Raw genomic sequence first — 20,319 nt, 5'->3', positions numbered from 1 at the left:
AACTGGGAAATTGAAAGGTTTCACAGAAGCTTGAAAGAGAATTTGCAAACAGCTAAACTGGAAGAGCGATTATGGATAACCTTCGTGACTGATTTCTTGCAAACATGCAGAACTATATGACACAAAGATCACCTGCAGAGTCACTGCATGGGAAACAGATGAATGCTAAACTGGACATTGCTGGTTTGTTAAAGTCAAGACCTGGTGCAACAAAAGAGGATGATGTGAGAAAAACAGTTGAATAGAAACAAGAAAAGTATAAGGTACCTGTACAGACAAATGGCAGGGTGCTAAGGAACCAAAGTTTGAGTGCAGCTCTTTTGTTAAGAGTAAGAAAACCTGGAATTCTACACAAAGGAGACCATAAATTCACACCTTCTCTTAAAATCATTGAGATATTGCACCTATTGACTTTCTGATGGGTGTGTGTGGAATGCTTCTTATCTTGCACCTGCCTATGCACCAAGAGGAGATGATGCCAACACCCAGCCCGTGTTGGATGACTTCACCATGGTGCCAACACAACATGACATTGCACTAGAAACTGGGTTTGAAAGATGGTCAAACTCAGACAGTCACCTGTCTGGACTAGAGACTGTGATGTAGTATTTACAGAGTTTTTAGTGTAGTATTTCTGCCAACAGTGTAGTGGCTTGTTCCATAGTTGCTGTAGTTAGAACAATAATGTTTGTTTATAATTAAGAGCACTTCTAAAGAGAGGAGGGAATGTGTTTTGGAACTGAGAGCACTGGCTGCTGGGAATCTGGAAGCCCAGGAAAGAAAGGGGAGGAGGTGAGCTGGAGGCTTGGAGAGAGCTACAGAATGATGCAACAGCTCTGTAAACAGGTTTCCCATTTGTAAATAAAGTCTGCTAAACTTTGCTAGTACCTTGCTTGCAGGATACACCACAGCCCCAGTCATGGGTTTGGCTGGGGTGGGGGTGGAGGGGAGAACCGGTTGAGTACTGGCTCCTCAATTTTTTTTTTTTTTAACAAAAAAAAGCACTGCATACTTCTATCATGTTCCAGCCTTAGTGGTCTCTTTTCTGAGATGAACATTCACAGTCTTTTTAATCTCTTCCCATATAGAAACTGTTCCAAACCCTGAATCATTTGTTGTCCTCTGTGCTCTTTCCAATTCTATGATATCATTTTTGAAAAGGGCGGACCAGAACTGCATGCAGGATTTGAGGTATGGGTGTACCATGGATTTATATAGTAGTATTATGATATCCACTGTCTTATTATCTATCCCTTTCTAAGGGTTCATAACATTTAGTTCATTTTTTTCTTACTGCTGCTGTTTATAGAGAAATATTTTCAGAGAACTATCCACAATGACTCCAAAATTTCATGCTTGAGTGGGAATAGCTGTTTTAGATTCCCTCATTTTGTATGCAGAGCAAGGCTTTTTTTTTTCCAGCATGTTTTACTTTGCACTTACCCAACACAGAATTTCATTTGCCACTTTGCTGCTCAGTCTCCTCATTCTGGCAATGTGGCAGAAGAGTGTGCAGCACCTCTTTTGAATATCAGGAAAGACTGAAGGAAAGCCATCTCTGCCAGATTGACATCTGGTACAAAGTCGGATCACTTTATGCTCCAGATTTGGTGTTGACAGCACCCTGTGGAATGCTTCTAATGTAGACAAACATGTTTCTAAACAGTCATCCTGAATTAAGTTTTGCTTCCTGTTTATGTCCCTACAGTGCTCTAGGACATCCCAGAACTGTGCTTTCCAGACACCGATCTAGGGAGATTATCTTGGTGATGCACAGGACAAAGCAGTGGGGGACCATAAGGTTGTTCAAAGTGATGGTGCTTTAGGGTGGGGCAGGAGCAGAGCTTTGTTATAAAGTGTGCAGAATACAAAAGTTTCTGAGATGCTCTCCCCTCCTCCCCATGTGCTTGTTGACCCTCCCAGTGTCAGCACCCAGCTGGGCCAGAGTTTATACATTTCACTTCAAGAGGGTTAATAACATGACACCACTTGTCAACACCTACAGCTTCCAACTCAGAGCCCTCCAGTGCATTACTGACAGTTTACAACCTGTCCTTCACTCTCACAGGCCCTAGGTGACAGGCCTGTTCTTTCCTGCAAACAGACACTTAACCTTGAGAAAATACTCACTAGCAGGCATACAGCACACCATAGAAACACTAACCTAGGACTTCTGTCCCTGCAACAAACCCTGTTGCCAGCTCTGTCCACATATCTATACCAGAGACACCATCACTGGATCTAACCACATCAGCCACACCATCATGGACACGGACACCTGCACATCTGCTAATGGGATATATGCCATCATGAAACTTGGAAATGGCAGAGATGCTTAATGATTTCTTTGTTTTGGTCTTCACCAAGAAGTCTGAAGAAGGAATGCCTAACATAGTGAATAGTGGGAAAGGGGTAGGTTTAGAAGATAAAATAAAAAAAGAACAAGTTAAACATCACTTAGGAAAGTTAGATGTCTGCAAGTCACCAGGGTCTGATGAAATGTATCCTAGAATACTCACGGAGCTGATGGAGGAGGTATCTGAGCCATTAGCTATCATCTTTGGAAAATCATGGGAGACAGGAGAGATTCCAGAAGACTGGAGAAAGGCAAATATAGTGCCCATCTATAAAAAGGGAAATAAGAACAATGCAGGAAACTACAGACCAGTCAGTTTAACTTCTGTGCCAGGAAAAAATAATGGACCAAGTAATTAAGGAAATCATCTGCAAACACTTGGCTGTTCCCTGTCAGCTTACCACCTGCCAGCATGGATTTGCAAAGAACAAATCATGTCAGACCAATCTGATAGCTTTCTTTGGTAGGATAACGAGCCTTGTGGATAAGGGAGAAGTGGTAGATGTGGCATACCTAGACTTTAGTAAGGCATTTGGTATGGTCTTGCATGATATTCTTATCAATAAACTAGGCAAATACAACTTAGATGGGGCTACTATAAGGTGGGTGCAAAACTGGCTGGATTACCATACTCAGAGAGTAGTTATTAATGGTTCTCAATCTTGCTGGAAAGGTATAACAAGTAGGGTTCCACAGGGGTCTGTATTGGGACCGATTATGTTCAATATCTTCATCAACAATTTAGATCTTGGCACAGAAAGTACGCCTATTAAGTTTGCAGATGATAGCAAGCTAGGAGGGTTTGCAACTGCTTTGGAGGATAGGGTCATAATTCAAAATGATCTGGACAAATCAGAGAAATTGTCTGAGGTAAACAGGATCAAGTTTAATAAAGACAAATGCAAAGTGCTCCACTTAGGAAGGAACAATCACTTTCACACATACAGAATGGGAAGCTGCTGTCTAGGAAGGAGTATGGCAGAAAGGGATCTAGGGGTTATAGTGGCCCACAGGTTAAATATAAGTCAACAGTGTGATGCTGTTGCAAAAAAAGCAAACGTGATTCTGGAATGCATTAACAGGTGTGCTGTGAGCAATACACGAGAAGTCATTCTTCCGCTCTACTCTGCGCTGGTTAGGCCTCAGTTGGAGTATTGTGTCCAGTTCTGGGCACCACATTTCAAGAAAGATCTGGAGAAGTTGGAAAGGGTCCAGAAAAGAGCAACATGAATGATCAAAGGTCTAGAGAACATGACCTAAGAAGAAAGGCTGAAAGAATTGGGCTTGTTTAGTTTGGAAAAAAGAAGATTGAGGGGTGACATGATAACAGTTTTCAGGTATCTAAAAGGGTGCCCTAAGGAGGAGGGAGAAAACTTGTTCTTCTTGGCCTCTGAGGATAGAACAAGAAGCAATGGGCTTAAACTGCAGCAAGGGAGGTTTAGGCTGGACGTTAGGAAAAAGTTCCTAACTCTCAGGGTGGTCATACACTGGAATAAATTGCCTGGGGAGGTTGTGGAATCTCCGTCTCTGCAGATATTTAAGAACAGGTTAGGTAGATGTCCATCAGTACTTGGTCCTGCCCTGAGGGCAGGAGGCTGTACTTGATGACCTCGCAAGGGCTCTTGCAGTCCTAACATTTTATGGTTCTGTGAGCCAGCAGTGCCCTTTTGCCATGTACACTGGCCAAACTGGAAAATCCCTTTGCCAAAGGATGAATGGACATAAATCAGATATTTGGATTCTGAATATGCATAAACTGGAAGGCGAGCACTTTAACTTGGCAGGACACACAGTTAATAACTTAATGGCTTGTGTATTACAACAAAGGGATTTTAACACCAGATTACAAAGGGAGACATCTGAATTGGAATTCATTGTCCAATCCCCGTGAACTCAACAAAGATTATCAATTATCTTATGCATTACAAGGACAATTAGCCCACCTTTGATATTCACCGTGATGGCACGCATCCCATTTAGTTGACACTTTGCAGAGGCCTTTTTTTCTTCTCTCCCCATCCTTCCTCACCCAGTTTTCTCTGTTTCTTTTTCCCTCTCAGTAATACTCCAGATCTGAAGACATGGGTCTTTCCCGCGAAAGCTCATCACCAAGTAAATGATATTGTTAGTCTTTCGGGCGCTACAGGACAGCTTGCTTTGGTTTACATTGCACTTTGTAAGAATAATGCACCATGGTGCCTGTGTGTGCTGGTCTTGCTCCGGAAAGCCATTTGTACAACACTAACCTGATGATAACAAGCCGTCCTGTAGCACCTCAGAGACTAACGTATTAGGTGCTGAGTTTTCATTGGTAAGACCCTCTTATTTTTCGTCTGAGGAAGCAGGTCTTGCCCATGAAAGCTCATGCCCTAATAAATGCGTTAGTCCTTCAGGTGCTACAGGACTGCTTGTTATTTGTGAAGCTATGGATGAACGTGACAACCCTGAGGCAAACTTCATAACTTACATGATTGCTACTGCTTCAGGGTGCCTGAATCTACTGCTTGTTTTATGGCACGTATCCCCACCCCTTTTGATCCTCCTTTGAGGGTGGTTAGTGGCTGAGGGCTTCTTTGTGCGGGGTTGAGATAGGAGGCAAAGTCAGTTGCGACCCCCCTTTTGGATTCTAGATGCTTTTTCGTGCTGGGATTTTGGCCTGGTGTGAAGTTGGATGGAACAGGGCTCTCCCACTGTGAGGTGTGAGTGTACTATTGAAAACTAGAAACAGGCTTGTAAAAGGAGTGAAAGGGGACGATCTATAAACGTGGAGCCAATAGCTACCTTCTTTCTCCGTATCCCGGCTCTAGCGGGAGGGCATGCATGCTACAAATGCCAAAGGGTGTCTAATCAAATAGCCCAGGCCCCTGTGGTTGCTGGGCAGCACATGCACAATAGACAGGCAGCTTTCCGGGAGAGTAATGAACCAATGGCTACCAATTATGGTGCATTCAGTTGTCTCTAGGAGGTTAATTGTCCTGCCTAGAAACTCCTTTTGGTCAGATTTCAAGGGCTTAATCCAGCAAGGTAGGGAGGCAGCTGTCTCCTGGTCCATCAAAGCACTTAAGCACATGCTTAACTTTAAGCATGTGCATTGTTCCATTAAAGATTTGTGTGCTTAAAGCTAAGCATGTGCGTATGTACTTTGCTGGATCAGGGTCAGTGGCTCATCCTCTTGTATGCTGGAGCACCAAGAGAGCAGATGTTTACCCTGTGACTGCTGAGTCACATAGTGTAATCTAGGGTAGTAAAAATGGAATAAATCTTAATCAGCCACCAGGAGTCAGGATACAAGAAGTCCTGGGCGTAATCTGCACCCAGGGAAATTTTAGTTAGATATCAGGGAAAACTTTCTAACTCTAAGGATAGTTGTGGAACGGGCTTCCAAGGTTTTGAAGAACAAGTTGGGCAAACCCCTGTCTGGGATCATCTGGGCTGACAGGCTCCTACCTCAGCAGACGGGGCTAGACTAGATCATCTCTTAGGGTCCCTCCCAGCCCTACCATTCCAATTCACAATTGTTCCATGCAGGATCTTTTCTGCAGTTCACCCTGATATCAAATGTTCCATACAATAGAGCTTCCACCGCCTCCCTTGGCAGAGTGTTCAACCACCTAATACATTTCCCTGTCAGAGTCTTCTCTGATAGTCCTCCTCAAAGTGAACTTCCCTAATTTCATCCCATGTGACTCCTCCTATTTTTCCCCCCACCCCCTCCACTCCCATACCATTCAAAATAATCCCTCCCTTCTTTTGGGAGGGAAAGTGCAAACGGGCCCTGGATGCTTTCAGATACTGGCCTATACCAAACCAGCATGTGTTTTCTCTGGTGGAACCCCATCCCAGTTTTCCTGCATGCCTGGCAAGTTCTCTGCCATTGGATCTAAAATTGCTCATTGGCTAGCTGGGGCCTGAAGATGCTTTGCCCAAAGTCCTGTGCACTGCAGAGTAGCGATCACTGCTTATGCTGCTTTCAGCCAGGATTTGGGGCATGAGAATCCGAAACCACTGGATTCCAGTTTAGCAATCCAGTCTGCCAAGGTTTTTAATTATACCTTATTGAGAGCTCAAAAATACCCTTCCTGATGTTTATAATCCCTGTGGGAGCTGGGTGTCCTCTTTTGGCAGCTGGTGCCTGGTCTGTGGCTCTGCACAGCAAGGCTCCTTTCTAATTATCTCCCAGGGAGCTCTAATTTGGTTCCTCTTTAGAGAAGTAGTAAAAATCACTCCCAAGAAGGGAAGCTGGTGGAGGCTGCAAGAGCCTCATGCTTTCCTGGAGGGCTGCAGCACCCTTCAGGAGAAGCCTCCACTAGAAAGCAATATAGATTCAGAAATGACATGCCAATGACATTAGAAGAGCAAACAGTCTGTCCTGCCCTTTCACATCCCATACCTTCTGTTTGCTGGGGAGCTTGTGTCTTTACATTCTTGGTCTCGTGTTTGCTGCTGGGAGGTAGAAAGGGTGGAGACATGAACATCAGAATGGCTGGACTGGATCAAACTGGCCCAAGATCCTGTCTGAGGCTGGTCACAGAGGAAGAATCTGACAGAATCAGAAGTAGGATAATCTGCCATCTTGTAGGTGTTGTTTTAAGCCCTTATAATTTAGCTGCTTGGTTTAACCCCCAAAGCTCAAGGTTGTAGATCTCTTCTGACACATTTTTTAAGCATTAGCCATTAAAACTCTGGGTATTTGGAAAAACAACAAGCAGTCCTATAGCACGTTACAAGCTAATGGGTTTATTGGGCCATAAGCTTTTATGGGTAAAACCCACTTCATCAGGTGGACTGGAACGGAAATTCAGAGGCAGAGAGAGATGTAAGAAAATTACTGCAAGGAAGGAAGGAAGTTACTGAGCTGCTATCCATTATAAATGACGGTGATCAGGCAGGGTATTTGTGGCCATTCAGTGTAGTTGAAGGGGAGAAGTGGAGGTCCATGGAAGGGAAGTTGGCTCTTTAAAGTGTTAACCAGTTAAGATCCTTATTGAGACCTAATTGTATAGTACTGACGTTGCAAATGAGCTCCAATTCAGCTCTTTCCTTTTGTAATCGAGTTTTGTAGGTTTTTGGTTCCCCTACCTTTTTCAGGAGCCTTTTTCGGGTCGGGAGCCACTGACCCATAGGCAAATCAGTTGGGTGGCCACAGAAGTGTGAACTAGACAGTGCGATGCAGCAAATGCAGCTCCTTAGAGCCGCACACATGGAGCGCCCTCCACCCCTCTGTACATGTGCCACACCGCTTGGTGGGACGAGCGTGGCAGATGTGGCTCCTCCTGTGGCTTGCTCGGGCCGCGGGATGGCTCGGGGCTGGGTGGCTCAGGTGACATGGCTGTCTGGGCATGGGTGGCTCTTGGCTGTCTGGGGTTTGGGTGGCATGGTTCAGCTGTCTGGGGCTCAGGGGGGTAGCTCTCAAGGCTCAGGCAGCATGGCTCAGCACAGTGCCGTGCAGCTGTCTGGGGCTCAGGTGGCTCGGGCGGTGGCTCTGGGGAGTCCCTGGGGGGTGGGGGAGCAGGGTGCCTGGCTGCAGGGGGGGTAGGGCGCCTGGCAAGGGGAGGCATGTGGCGATCGCTTCAATTGGTTTTGGACACCATTGCTGTAGGCGATAACCAGTGGTGCTGTGTTGTGTTCTCTGTAATTGTTTAGTCCCTCTTTGAATGGTGTGAAGTTTTTGACCTCATGGGAAGTCTCTGGCAATGAGTTCCACAGTCAGCTTGCTTGGAGGGAATGTTAAGTTTATCTTTTCATCTCAGAGAGACCTCCCCCACTCCTGCCTACCCTCACAGGACAAATATCTGACATGCTTTCCCTAAAGACTCCAGAATGAATTGTATCCTAAAATAGGACAGTTAACAAGTTACTAAATTAGTCCCTGGCCTGAAAATACTCCACAAAATACATTGTTGAAATTTTCGAAATATTGATCTGAAAATTACCAAAGTGGATAAAGTAGATTTGTTGTTATTTTAGGGGCAGGTGAGTTTTTTAATGGATGCAGTGACTTTCTTCTAAGGCCTTTTCTGTATTCAAAGTTTCACACTATGGTGTGAATTTAAACCTGTTAAGTTACACGATTGAAACCCACAGTGTGGATGCTCTTATTTTGATTTTAAACATGTCTTATGTCTATCTGTAAATTCAACTGAGTGCCTAAATCAGTATCAACCAGATTTAAATTGCATTAAGGAGGGGTCTGTTGTGGGATTATGCAGCAGTTCAATAAAATCAATTTGAAATAACACTTTTAGTTTATAATTACACTATAGAGCAAACGCTGGCTTTAGACCAGGACTAAAATTTTCAAAAGCACCTAAGTGACACAGGGGCTTCCTTTCACATAAAAACTAATGGGATGTAGGCTCCTCAATCACTTGGGTCCCTTTAAAATATTAACCTAGATTCCAGATCAATGTGTACTGTAGGGAGGTTGGGGAGATGGGGCAGAAAGGGACTGGGTAAGGGTGTGGGAGGTTAGTGTGGATTTCATGCAGATGGTTGGAATGAAGGAAGAGGACGGGGCTATGCGTGGAATGGAATGTGGCTGGCAATTCGTGATCCATTCAGTAGGAGAAAACTTATGCTTGCTCCAGAAGTTTGGCTTTCTTCCAAATCCAACACAAAGCCATCACCAAACAGCTTGGGTCTCAGTGTCTGAATCAGACATCTGGATGCCTTTGGTTTAAGACTTACTAGTGCTCAGAACTTGATACCCACACATGGGAAGAGAGCAAGCATGATGCCTTAAACTTCTGCCAAGCAAATTCAGACAGCAGTTCCTGTAGAGTGCTTGCCTGCAGCTTTTGCTTGTATGGGAAAGTCCGGAAGAGAGAGGGTTCTGAGACATACTGTGTATTTGTCTAATACATGGTATAAACATACTAACACATGCAGCTCTCTATTGATAACTGGTCTCAGATGATAGTGGCACTGGCTCATTGAAGTCCTGTATATACCAGACATGATGCATGAAGTCTTTCCATGAGCAGTGTGAACATTATTTAACACTTCAGCATCTCAAAAGCAGGTGGTATAAGGAAAAGCAGAGAAATTACCATGATTTATTTGAAAATGGTGCCAATATTTAAATAATATCCAGGATTCCACTTGGAAACTCAGTGTACAACCGCTGGTTGCATCAACTTCATCACCAGAACAGTTTAGGATTTTGTCCTTTGTATAAATGAGATGAGTTGAAACCCATCCTATGGGAAGGGCCATTCAGAGTCTGCAAATATTTCTATTCCCAGCTCTGTACCTGGGTTTTTGGGGCAAGCTGATATTGAGCAAATGCAATACCCATGGAGCTGGCTGAATGGGGGCTCCGGATACCTTTCGTCTCTGAAACCCAGTGTAATCGGTGTTTGGAAAACAAGAATTATGCTTCATGAATATTTTCAAGATTGAGTTGGTTTGTTCCACTATGGGATAAACTGGGACTTCTCTTATTTTATTCCTCATGAAAAATGGGAGGCTGGTCTCAGAATGGTCAGTAGTCCACTGGTTAGAATGTACAGGTGGGATACAGGAGAGCTGGGTTCACATCTTTGGTCTACATTGGGGATACTTGAACCTGCATCTCTTATGTCCAAGGACCCACATGCGTGCCCTCACCACCAAGCCTATTGGCTGTTCAGGGACAAGTCCTTTTCTGGCTTTGATCAGAAATTGCATCCTGGACCTGAGAGCATGTGTCTGATGGCGCTTTCATTGATTCAGATTCATTTCCATGAAAAGTTTTGGTTTTGATTAATCTGCCATTTCCTTGAAAAAAGAAAAAAGAAAACCACCTCTATCAGCTCTACCTGTGAGATTTGCTTAATGTGTCTGAAGCACTGTGAAGTGTTTGGATAAAAGATGCTATAAAGGTTCATATGATTCTAGTTAGCACTATGCACTACTCTTTCAAAGGTAGGGGAATCCTTTTCCTTCAGATCTATAATACGTGCTCTTGCAGCTGTCACACACATGATTTCGTAATCCACAGAGTGCAGAATAAAGGTTCTCAGGTGATTAAGATACTGGGGGTTCACTGAAGGCAGATGAATAAGACCATCTGTAGGAAATCTCTTAAGCATAGTACAGTGCCCTGACCATTCTTCCTCTCCAAACAGTTTTGGGCTATTGCCTTAGTCCTTGCTCATGTTTGCAACCTTCCCAATCAAATATCAATCAGTTTTATCGAATGTGCTGTTAAGGAGAGCTAGTCAGGGATTTTTTGACTGAGCTTTTTCCCAGTAAATTATGTAATTGAATTGAAACCCCATGGCTACATCTACACAATATTCCTATTTCAAAAGAGGAATGCAAATTAGGGAAATCAAAAGTGCAGATGAAGCATTGACTTGCAGATCTCGGGCTTCATTTGCGTAATTTCATCCAATCGCTTTTTCAAGAGATTTTTTCAAAAAAAAAAAAAAAAAACTTATTCCAGAAGAGCCCTTATTCCTGAGAAAAAGAATGAGATTTACAGCATTCTTTTGAAAACAGGTTTACAAGCAGCCCTTTCTTTTTAGTCTCTTTTGCTGTTGTGAGTGGAACGGTTTTGAATCCCACTTGGGTGGTGGGATCATGCTGGTTTGGAAGGTAAAATGTATAACTATAGTGGGGCACCATTACCCTGGGCTCTATTACAGTGAAGGAGCTAGTTTCTCCAATCTGACCACACCCTAGCTAACTCTGGGAGGATATTCCTGCAGCCAGGAGCAGTGAGCGCTCACTCCACTGCCAATGGGATAAGATTTCCTTACCCACCCTGCATCCCTGGCCATTTATATACAAATTGGCAAAGGCCTTTTTTATTTTTTTTTAGAAGAACCCAAAATCTGTGGTGTGCTCTGAAGCCTTGCCATACTTGCAAGCTTGCTTCCATTGAGAAAAATCAGAGCACTTGTCAGGACTAGCCTTGTGGTGGTGAAGTGGGCAGGGCGATGTAGCATCCCTGGAATCTTATGCCAACTGCACAGTCTAACCGTTCCATTCCCCAGGCTTGGTTTTTGCCCTGCTGGACATGAAGAAGATCTCAGTGCTGAGCTGCCTGCTGCTGGCTTTGCAAGCAGCTCGTGCTGTCACAAGCTTCCCTAAGGTAGGGGAATCATTTGGAGTTCGTGTTACTCTCCCCTGGGGTGTCTTGCCAGGGGCCATAGCTGTAAATCATTCAATAATAAGTCCTGATTTTTCAGGCCTGTTTGAGGGCAAGTAGTAACTGCTTTTGGTGTGTGTCTCTTTAACCCGCTTATCTCTATCCCTTCAATTATTGATGCGTGTGTGTGCGTGCACGCGCGCACAGGTCTCCCTAGAAGACAAACATATTTTACTCCCTTCAGTTGTGCCTCTATCAGTTCCTTTTGGCCTTACGTTAATGCCACAGTAAAATTGTTTCAAAAAGTCAACAAAGGGGGATAAATCGATTGGGGTTAAACAGCATGTAGAGTGCAGGGAAAGTCTGTGGTATGTTTATATTCTCTCCGTAAATCTTTTCAGGCAAGCAGTCGAGTGTGGTTCTGCTGTTCTGCTTTTAGCCTCCTTAGATGTCAAACCAGAATCTTCACTAGTGGCCAAGTTCTGCTTTTTTAACCAGACATCTGCCGTTTGACGGACCTCAGTGCGTACTCTGCTCCTATGCTGCTGCTGCCCTGCAATGCTGGGGGGGCTGCAGTTCCATGTGGTTTTAATTCTGAGGTGAAATAATTTCATTTTGAAGTGATGCTTTTCTTTCTTTCTGCTCAAGCTGGCTGTTTGCAAGCCTGGTTAACCTAGGCAAGAGGAAGCTGAAAGATGGGAGAGATGCACTGGGGGAAGAGGATTGCTGTGGAGTCTATGCAGCAGATAGCAATGTGTTTATTGACCTTTCTTCATTTAAAGTGGGACAATACTGTTTCTAACTGTATGGAGTTTAAATGCATTTCAGCTAGATCACTGTGCTGGTGAGTGGAGTGCAGTGCCACAGGGCAGCATTCACCCAGCTTCAGAGCTGAGGGATTTAATATTTGGCACCAAGTTGCAGTTGAGTCTCCTTTTAAATAAATTGTGTGTGTTTATATTTAGTAATCTAGAAACCCAACCAAATCTGCATTCCATGGAGCAGTGTTGGAAGAAATCACTGATGCAGGAATGTCCCTGTTTTCCCAAATGCTTACACGTTGCATGTCGAGACCATTCAAGCGTGTCATTTGGAATTTAATTTTGTGGCATCATTTAGTTCCTAAGGAAATGACCATTGGAATTGTTGGCTAAAAGTGCCTCAAACGAACTCATATGTCTTTGGGAGAAATCTTCCAGTAGCTTCACTGGCAACAACAATAGCTGGAGTAATACTGTAGAGCCATTGGCATTTTTACCTCTGTGCCAATCCTGCTCAGAGCAGGACTAGTTAATAGAGAGGTGGAAATGCCAGTAATTGGCAGACCCCTACTTAGACTAGTACTTCCACTATGGGCACTGTTCTGCATATTCAGTCATGCTTTTGGGAGACTTTCTGCAGAGCTGGTGTGTCTGTTAGTTATACTGGTAATTAACCAAGGCTTTCATCTGTGGGCACTGAGTATTCAAATACTTGTCACAAGCAATCAGCCTGAGTGAAACAAACTCCCCTAGTGAGTATGGGTACTTGTTAAATATAGCACCACTTGTCTTAAGCAACACCAAAAAGGCCCAAAATATTGATGGCTTATGCATATTGATATGCCACATCCAGATTCTCCTCTTACTCCAATGTAAACTGGGAGCTCTGAAGTGATTGGAATTATACCAGGGCAAAATCTGCATGAGGAGAGATTCATACCCAGTATCATGGCTGATTGCACCCTTTTGACAAGATGTTTTTCACTGAAAAATGCTGGCCCACCAGAATCAGTGTTTTTGGTGGGAAGGAGTTGATTTTGGTGAGTTCTCTACTTGAGACATCTTTTGAAAAAGTTTTAAAACTGTCAGTTTTTCTGTTGACGTGCTAGAGATGAAAATCTTTAGTGTTCTGCTTTCAAACCGCTTTTTGTTCGAAACTACTGTTAGTCTATAAGGTGCCATAGGCCTTCTTGTTGTTTTTGCAGATACAGACTAACACAGCTACCTCTCTGATACTTGTCATTTTTGTTTGGAAATGTAAGCAAATAATAGTAAAATACGTATTTTAAACCCATTTTTAAACAAAGTGTTTCCATTAACTGGAACTGAATCTCCCCACCTCTCATTTCCTGATTTGGAAAGGGCAAAACTTTCAAAACCTCAACCACGTTCATGGGTTGGGAACTTGTTTCCCTTGAATGCTGTTGATACTGTAGGACATGCTGCTAAGATAGGAAGTTGCCTGGTAAGGGTTGTCTCTTTTGGGGGTTTCTCTTTAATCAAGAGAGCATCTCTTTGGTTGTAAAAGGTGAACTTGGAAGGGGAAGGTTGTGTTAACCCATCTGCAGAATCATACCTTTGATGAACACCCCATGGAGTTCTCTGTCACCCTGCTTCCTTGTGAATCCGTACCTGTTCTAATTCTGTTGTCCTCTTCCTGTTAAGTGAGTGGGGTCTGCTTTCCTTCCCACCTCTCCACTCCCTCTTGTCATGTTAAATGAGGGACCATGTGTTGTGGAACTTGAATTGTATGTTTCCTCTCTTTATTTTGCCTCTTCCTGCACTTGCTGTTTGTGACCAATTTAAGTCAGTGTTTCTAAATAATCAAGAGTGGCCCTGTTAATCAAGACCTGGTGCCTAGCAAACAGTTGCACCAAAGGATGTTTTTAACCAGTTTTGCTAAAAGCAAGTTCCTGCTGTATGTGAGAGAGGACCTTCCAGAGGAGTGAGTGTGCCTTGCCAGTCAGTCCCCATTGCACTACAGTGTAACAACTCTGATTGAAGTCTACACTACCCTTGCTTCTGTTGCTATCACCAATGGAGCTGCTGTTTGTGGGGGATTTAAAGGGGCAAGGTAAGAGTGGACCTGGGTCCCCCTGTAGTAACTGCTCTAAGAGGATTCGGATTGTGATTTATGTTTGTACTGTGGTAGTGCCTAGTCACGGACCAGGACGTAATGGCGCTAGGCACTCTGCAAGCACGGCTCCCAGAGACACTCCTTGTGCCACAGGACTTACAGTTAGCGCTCCCCAAATCCCCAGCCACCCGCTTTATACCCCTGGGTTATTTTTGTGGGCCATGGCTCAGATCTGGATACAGATTTTGTATCTGCACAGGGCTCTACTTACAGTCTGAGACAATAAGTAAACAGGCAGTCAGGAGAACAAGGAACATCTCGGGTGTTTCTGGACAGAGGACTCATTAGCTCACTCCTCTCTGTTACTTGTTTAGGGGCTTGTTTTCTTTTTTGAGTTTGGAACTTTTTAGTGTTGTGATTTCTCCCTGCCCCCACCTGCCACTATCTGGGGAAGGTTGAGATGACAGGATTCCATCTCTCTTGTGCTGCAAGGAAGCTGCAAGAATGGTTGCTGGTTGCACCGTCCCGATGGGGGCAGGTTGCTCCGATGGGCTAACCTAGAATGAAACCCTTGCCAGTCACCAGGCTTAATTCATTAGTTCGCCTCCGATGTCCATGAGACTGCCGTTCCTTTTTCCATCTCCCGCTTCCCAGCCCACTTCCCTGCTGGACCCCCAAGGAGGTTTGCTTCCTAGAGTGGTATTCCAGCTGCTGTTAAAGGGAGGAGGAAGTTCCAGGCTGGAGGCTGGGAGATGAGCAAATTGGCCTTGATTGAGACATGCGTGTAATTGCACAGAGACCACAAGGGGACTTTTAAATGCTTTGAAAGTTGTAGCTCAAACCCTGTGGGGGATGGATTTATGCCTCATGTATCTTCATGAAAGTCAGATTTCCTCTGGCACCAGGATTGGATTTCCATCCTCAGAACTTTGGCTCTTCCCCGTAAATGCACGTGTTTAACTTTGTTTACTTTTGTCCAAGGCATATAGAAGAAATGGCTACGTGTTTCATCCATGGCCTTGAGTTTCACGTGGCCAGTGCTCTGGGTGCCTTTACCAATCTTTTAACAGTTATGCTCATGAACTACAGAGCTCTGAGTTATGGCTCCTTAACTGAGACATAGCCTATCCATGACACCAGATCAAACCAATCCACTCAGCAACTCTGTATATTAAAAATAAAGCAATTAACTGCTCCAGAACACTGTTAGCCAGTCCTACACCAAGGGCCATCTCCTTATGGGGCAGGGAGAAACAGTTGACTCTAAAAGCTTAACAAATATGGGTTGTTTTGGGACCAGCACGGCAACAGCAGGTGTTTTCCAAAGGCCTGGAATGCTACCAGAAAATGACCTGTGTGGTTAAGATGATTAAACATTACCTTTCTTTTTCCTCCCTTTCAGGGCTCAAAATTTACCTCTCCAGATTTGGCCAGGAGACCGCACCTGGCCTGGGAGAATCACCAGGAGAACCTTAGTACTCAGCCCAATGGAAGTGTCCTCACTTCAGCGCCTTCTACCAAAAGGATCTCTGGTGAGGAGGAGGAGGAAGAAGAGAAAATCCTTCCTATTGAAGAGGAAGGCTTCGAGCTTTTGAACTCCACCTACAGTGACATCACAGAACCAGGCAGGCCTGAGGTTGGCAGAAATGAGTTGGAAGTCACAGGAAATGCTAGTGATTCCATTACCACTGAGCGTCAAGATGTTCAGGTGGCTGATGATCACTTTACCCTTTCGGGAACCTCCGCCAAAGTAAACAGACCGTCTTCTTCCAAGAAAGACCATGTTTCGAAACCCCAGGATGAGAACATCACTACGGAAAAGCGGAAAGGAGATATGGGCTCTCGGACCTGGTTCTCACCCGGCAAACCAATTGATGCCATCATAGATCTAGACAATCCTTCCATCTTCTCCAAAGTCTCCACAGAGGTCAGTCACAGAGGGCCCTCTGTAGGAAACATACCTAGGGCCCCCTCTTCTGATGCCCATAGGAAAGCAGAGACACCTGTGGATGGAGGACTACTCAAGAGCCCTTCTAAGACTTCCCTAAGCCCCCAGGATGCCGGGAAACCAAAGCATAAGAAAGGGGCCATGCATCAAGGGAAAACCAGCAGTGCCGCAAAGGGGAGAGAGGACCACAATCAAGGTGGTATCTTGTGGACAGCAGCAGATGGGCAGCAGGTTCAAGTGAAGCCAGGACCCCGTGGACGGCAGGGACCACCAGGTTTGCCTGTAAGTGGAGTGCGGGTTGTGTTTGAGGGAATAGTGCTACATGCAATGGGGGTTCCTCATTTGCCATCAGTGAAGCGGTCAGAAGTGACAAACAGCAAAGGCACCTGGATTTGGGGCAGAGAAGGGAGGAGGTGTGTAAGGAAAAGGCTCGGAGATTGGAGGCTGTTCTCCTGGCTTGATAGCTGGTGAGATTGGGAGACTTTCACCCCCTACCCAGTGCACTGAGCTGTCCTTGCTCCCTGCCCCCATCAATAACCCCCAGAGGCAGCCATTAATGCCAAATGAAGCACTCTGCGATAGGACAAATACACTTCATCCTTCCCTCCCTTTCAGCCCACCCCCACAACCCAGGGGCAGTCTGCTTGAAAATACGAAACTGTTAACCCCTAAGGTGCTGCTGCTGTTCCCCTCTCCTGCTTTCCAGCTGAATTAATGTGGAAGAAAGGATGCATACAAAGTCCTATACAGGGCTGAAGTCCAGCTCATAGGCAGAAAGGCAAATGCTTCTGCTATTTTGAAGGTTTCCAGCCATAACTGCAGGAACAGCTTCTGCTCCGGGAGGCTTAAAAGACATGTTGCCTTCCTAAGTGCTAGCAAACTCTAGAAAAGTCCCACCTGTTCCTAAGTGTCATTTCAACCAAAGCATCTCGGAATATAGGTGCTTTTGAGCAATAGTATCTGGAGAGACAGAAATCCGCCCAGTGACTTTCTCTGCTTTCTCTGCCATCTCTGCTTAAGCAAACTGCCAGTACTGCAATTCTGAGTCGTTTGTTTTTCCCTGTAATAATCTGCATGTGTCAACTTCTTTAACAAGGGCTGGATTTCTGTGCTTGTATATGAGCACAAGCTCAATGACAGTCATTGTCATTAACTGGCTTCCTTTACCCCCAGTTTCCACACAGCAAATACCACACTGATTGTCCTATAGCCGTGGCAGGCGACAGTCTAATGGCAACAAGCAGCTGCATGTAACATAATCAGCCCTAAGAGAATTCTGTCCCAGTTACAGGATTGCTTCTGTTCAATCTCCCATCCTCAGACCAAATGTATGTTGTCATCAGGCTATTGGGTGACTTGACAGTTATGTTTAGGTTCGTTAGCTTCCCCGAAGCCGCTTTCTTGCTGCTGGTGTTATTGCCTGCAGGACTAGACTAGGGAATAGAACTGATGCTGAGAAAACTCCCAGAGTCACGAAGTTTTCATGACTTTCGCCAATGCTGCTGTTTCCCCATCAGAAGGGGGAGAGTAACACAAGCAGAAAATGCAACAGTAGCTCAGTTCCATGTACTCTGGGGTGTGGCCTAGGCCTGGAGAAGTCAGAGTGATTAAAGCTAGGAGAAGGCAGCTGTGGATGTCCTGCAATATATTTCAGGAGGAGGAAAAAATGGCATTTAGTCCTTTTTTTTATTTGTAGAATTCTTGTTTTGTGAACAAGAACTTAGGTTTGGCTTTTCTCCCCTTTGTTTTCCACTGGAGTTTTAACCAAAATATTTCGACTCGGTTTATATGTCCCCTGTGGGTCCCTGTCCTTGTTCTAGAGCCCTCTGCATATGGGCCTGGTCTAGTAAGTTTCAGTCACTGGCCTGGAGTGGGAGGTGAGTTGTGGGTCAGTGATTTTAGCCCGAGTCCCCATAGCACAGCTCATATGTCTTAAAAGCTGCCACGAGGCAGATCCTGAGTGGAAAAATTTAACCTGACTTTTAACTATGATCCAGGGACTCTGAGTCGCTTCAAGTAATTTCCAGCATTTCCTTTTGTAAATCTGAGGCCTTGGACTTGACCTGTGTCATTCCCATTTCTCCCTGGGGTTTTGTGCTGCCCAGCTCACATAGGTTGTTTTAGGCACACAAACCTCATGGAAGGATTCTTAAAATACCCCAGGGCTTGTAGTGACTAAAGCAAAGAATTGATGGATTTTTCAAGGGGCCAAATGTGTCCCAGAAGGTGTTAAATTGGGAGGATAAAAGTCTCCCGAGCTGGCTTCAGGTTTGTGCCATTGAGGATGGCCCCACACCATGCACAGACTCCTGTGACTATGGCAATAAATTCTGCCTCCCCAAATATGTCTCCCCACTGGACCAGGTGTTTGATTCTTGCTGTAAGTTCTCCTGGCTTTACCCAGTGGGCTGCTCTGCTTAGCCTGGCTCAGGGCTTCAGACTCCCCTTTCTTGCTCTATCAGTTGCACAGCTGTGCCGGGTGCTTTGCAGACAGGCTGAAGACACAGTGCCTGGAGTAGAGGTGACATGAGGAGAGGTGGCTGTTGGGAAGGAGGGTGGCAGAAAGCAAGGCCAATAGTCTGGTGAAGGGTGTGGGTTGTGATCGGCCTTTCTTTTCAGTGCAAGACGTGCAGGGAACCCAGCTGGGGGGACTGGAGAAGAGAGGGAGAGGGAGGAGCTGAGTGCTATTCAAGCTAGGGCAGGGCTTTCCGGCTGCCGTGGGTGTTGAGGGAGAGCGTATTCATGGGGCAGGTGAGTCTTCAGGGCTGGTGACAAGAGGAGCTCAGCTAGTCCCTGCTAGTCTGGTGCTGCTGAGTAGCCACGCTTCTGTCACAGAGACAGGCATATGACGGCAGCGCAAGCCAGGCAGGGGTTGAGTGGCGTCTGGCCTCCTGACGCTTGGGGTTGAGTTCTTGTCTCTGGGGCAGTGCGCTTGTGGAATTTTGCCATGGGGAGTGGAGTTGGGCCACGGATGTCTCCAGTGGAGCAGTCTGTCCCAGTGGACGGTGCTGGCTTTTAGTGCCCAATGATACCTCTAGCACCAGTACAGAGGCAGAAGAGAGGTTGGGTTAAAGCACCATAGTCCTCAGCAATAGCTCCGTGGAGGAAAGCAGAGGTACTCATTGGTTCTGAAAGGGGCGGGGGATGCCTGACAGGAAGAGAGCTGATTGGTCGATGCGTGGGAGCATTGCGTTTGGCCTTGCGCTCTGTGCTGCATTAAGAAGGAGGGCTGAGCCCAGGAGGGTAGGGAGGAGGTGCTGCTGTTTGAGGGTGGGGTAGTGGCACGGGGGATGAGTCGCAGCTGCTCCATGCTGCAAAGAAAGCCCAAGCCTGTGCCTCCACTTGGTGCTTGCACGGTGGGGCTCTCATTGGGCTAGTACGTTGGTATCGTAGCCAGTAAGTGCAGGCAGTGCTGAGCAGCGCTATGGGCTAGCCCTGAGTGCCTACCTGTGATAGAGTCGGGGGAGTGCGTGTGAGAGTCAGGGTGGATGTGTGTGAGGCGGCAGAGCAGCTCACAGCGGCTAAGGATGACCCCCTGCGCCTGTAACCTAAGCTGGCAAGTATCAGAGAGGGAGCCGTGTTAGTCTGTAGCTTCGAGAACAACAAGAAGTCTTGTGGCACCTTATAGACCAACAGATATTTTGGAGCATAAGCTTTCATGGGCAAAGACCCATCTGAGATGCATCTGATAAAGCGGGTCTTTGCTCACAAGAGCTTATGCTCCAAAGTATCTGTTAGTCTATAAGGTGCCGCAAGACTTCTTGTTGTTTTCTAAGCAGGCAAGTAACACCTCTGTCCTGAACAAAGAGCAGAGAGGAGCTGAGCAGGGTTTGAATCGGAGGCGGTAGTTAGAAGCTGGAGGGAGAGAGAGTTGGAAGGCAGCCAGCCTGGCTGGGGGAAAGCTACACTCCGGATGGGGCACCGCTTGGGCTCCTCTCCCCAGGATGAGTTGGAATGACTGTCCCTGCCTGCTGTCCTGACATCCTTGTGCTGAGCTGTGCCTCTGTCGACTAATAAACTTCCGGTTCTACCTGCTGAGCGAGAGTCACTCCTGCCTGCAGATGGGGTGCAGTGGTTGGGGACCCCTGAACCCCACCACAG

The 20,319-nt window shown here is 45.7% G+C and overlaps 1 protein-coding gene across 1 annotated transcript in view; it reads left to right on the top strand.

Moving 5' to 3' along the window:
- The window catches only part of COL27A1 (collagen type XXVII alpha 1 chain), a 259,743-nt gene that overhangs the window by 99,696 nt on the left and 139,728 nt on the right, over positions 1 to 20,319 (top strand). The window contains exon 7 of the mRNA XM_075015103.1: positions 15,673 to 16,500. Within this exon, the coding sequence (XP_074871204.1) occupies positions 15,673 to 16,500 (828 nt within the window). The remainder of the gene's footprint in view (positions 1 to 15,672; positions 16,501 to 20,319) is intronic.

Source organism: Carettochelys insculpta, chromosome 21 (genome assembly GCF_033958435.1).
Source record: "Carettochelys insculpta isolate YL-2023 chromosome 21, ASM3395843v1, whole genome shotgun sequence".
NCBI lineage: Eukaryota > Metazoa > Chordata > Testudines > Carettochelyidae > Carettochelys > Carettochelys insculpta.
Note: the sequence above shows the minus strand (reverse complement) of the source record. Positions and strands in the feature narration are given on the sequence as shown.